Raw genomic sequence first — 556 nt, 5'->3', positions numbered from 1 at the left:
GCAAGGAGTACAGCAGACAGCGAGTTTAGAATTGGGAGAAGTCAGCATCCTACTGCCAGGGTTTGGGGCCAGCCCTTTTTTTCAGGCTTTGATGGTTTTTCTTTGTTCCTTTTTCTCAGGATTTCCTGTCTTTGCCTGGAAAGGAGAGTCAGAAGATGACTTTTGGTGGTGCATTGATAGATGTGTGAACGTGGAGGGCTGGCAACCAAACATGGTGGGTCAGGCTTCTGCTAACACAATTCCATTGGGTTTTAGGGGGTGCAGGGAGCCTGTGGCCTGGAAGAGGGTTTGCCAACCATAAGGAAAGAAAGTGGCTTCTTTTCTACCTGATGTACTTGTGCTTCCAGCAGAACTACTAGATGTATATGCTTAAGGGTACCCCAAGGGAACTGAAGGCTTTAAAGTGCCTTGATTGAGGATCCTGGAGGCTTCATATTCATCAGTAATGGTAAAATTTGGCTCAGGATCCACACATGACTGGTTAAAATGTGAGGGTAATGAGTTTCCATTCCGTACCACTGCCCACTCTCCCCAAAAAAAAAAAAAAAAAAAAAAA

General features: G+C 45.1%; 1 protein-coding gene across 1 annotated transcript in view; it reads left to right on the top strand.

The window, feature by feature from the left end:
- AHCYL2 (adenosylhomocysteinase like 2) overlaps positions 1 to 556 on the top strand; it is a 230,819-nt gene that overhangs the window by 198,934 nt on the left and 31,329 nt on the right. The window contains exon 6 of the mRNA XM_042782897.1: positions 120 to 214. Within this exon, the coding sequence (XP_042638831.1) occupies positions 120 to 214 (95 nt within the window). The remainder of the gene's footprint in view (positions 1 to 119; positions 215 to 556) is intronic.

This window comes from Orycteropus afer, unplaced genomic scaffold (genome assembly GCF_000298275.1).
Source record: "Orycteropus afer afer isolate SDZICR_OR568_19922 unplaced genomic scaffold, OryAfe1.0 scaffold00501, whole genome shotgun sequence".
Lineage (NCBI taxonomy): Eukaryota > Metazoa > Chordata > Mammalia > Tubulidentata > Orycteropodidae > Orycteropus > Orycteropus afer.
This window is presented reverse-complemented; position numbering and strand designations above follow the sequence as displayed.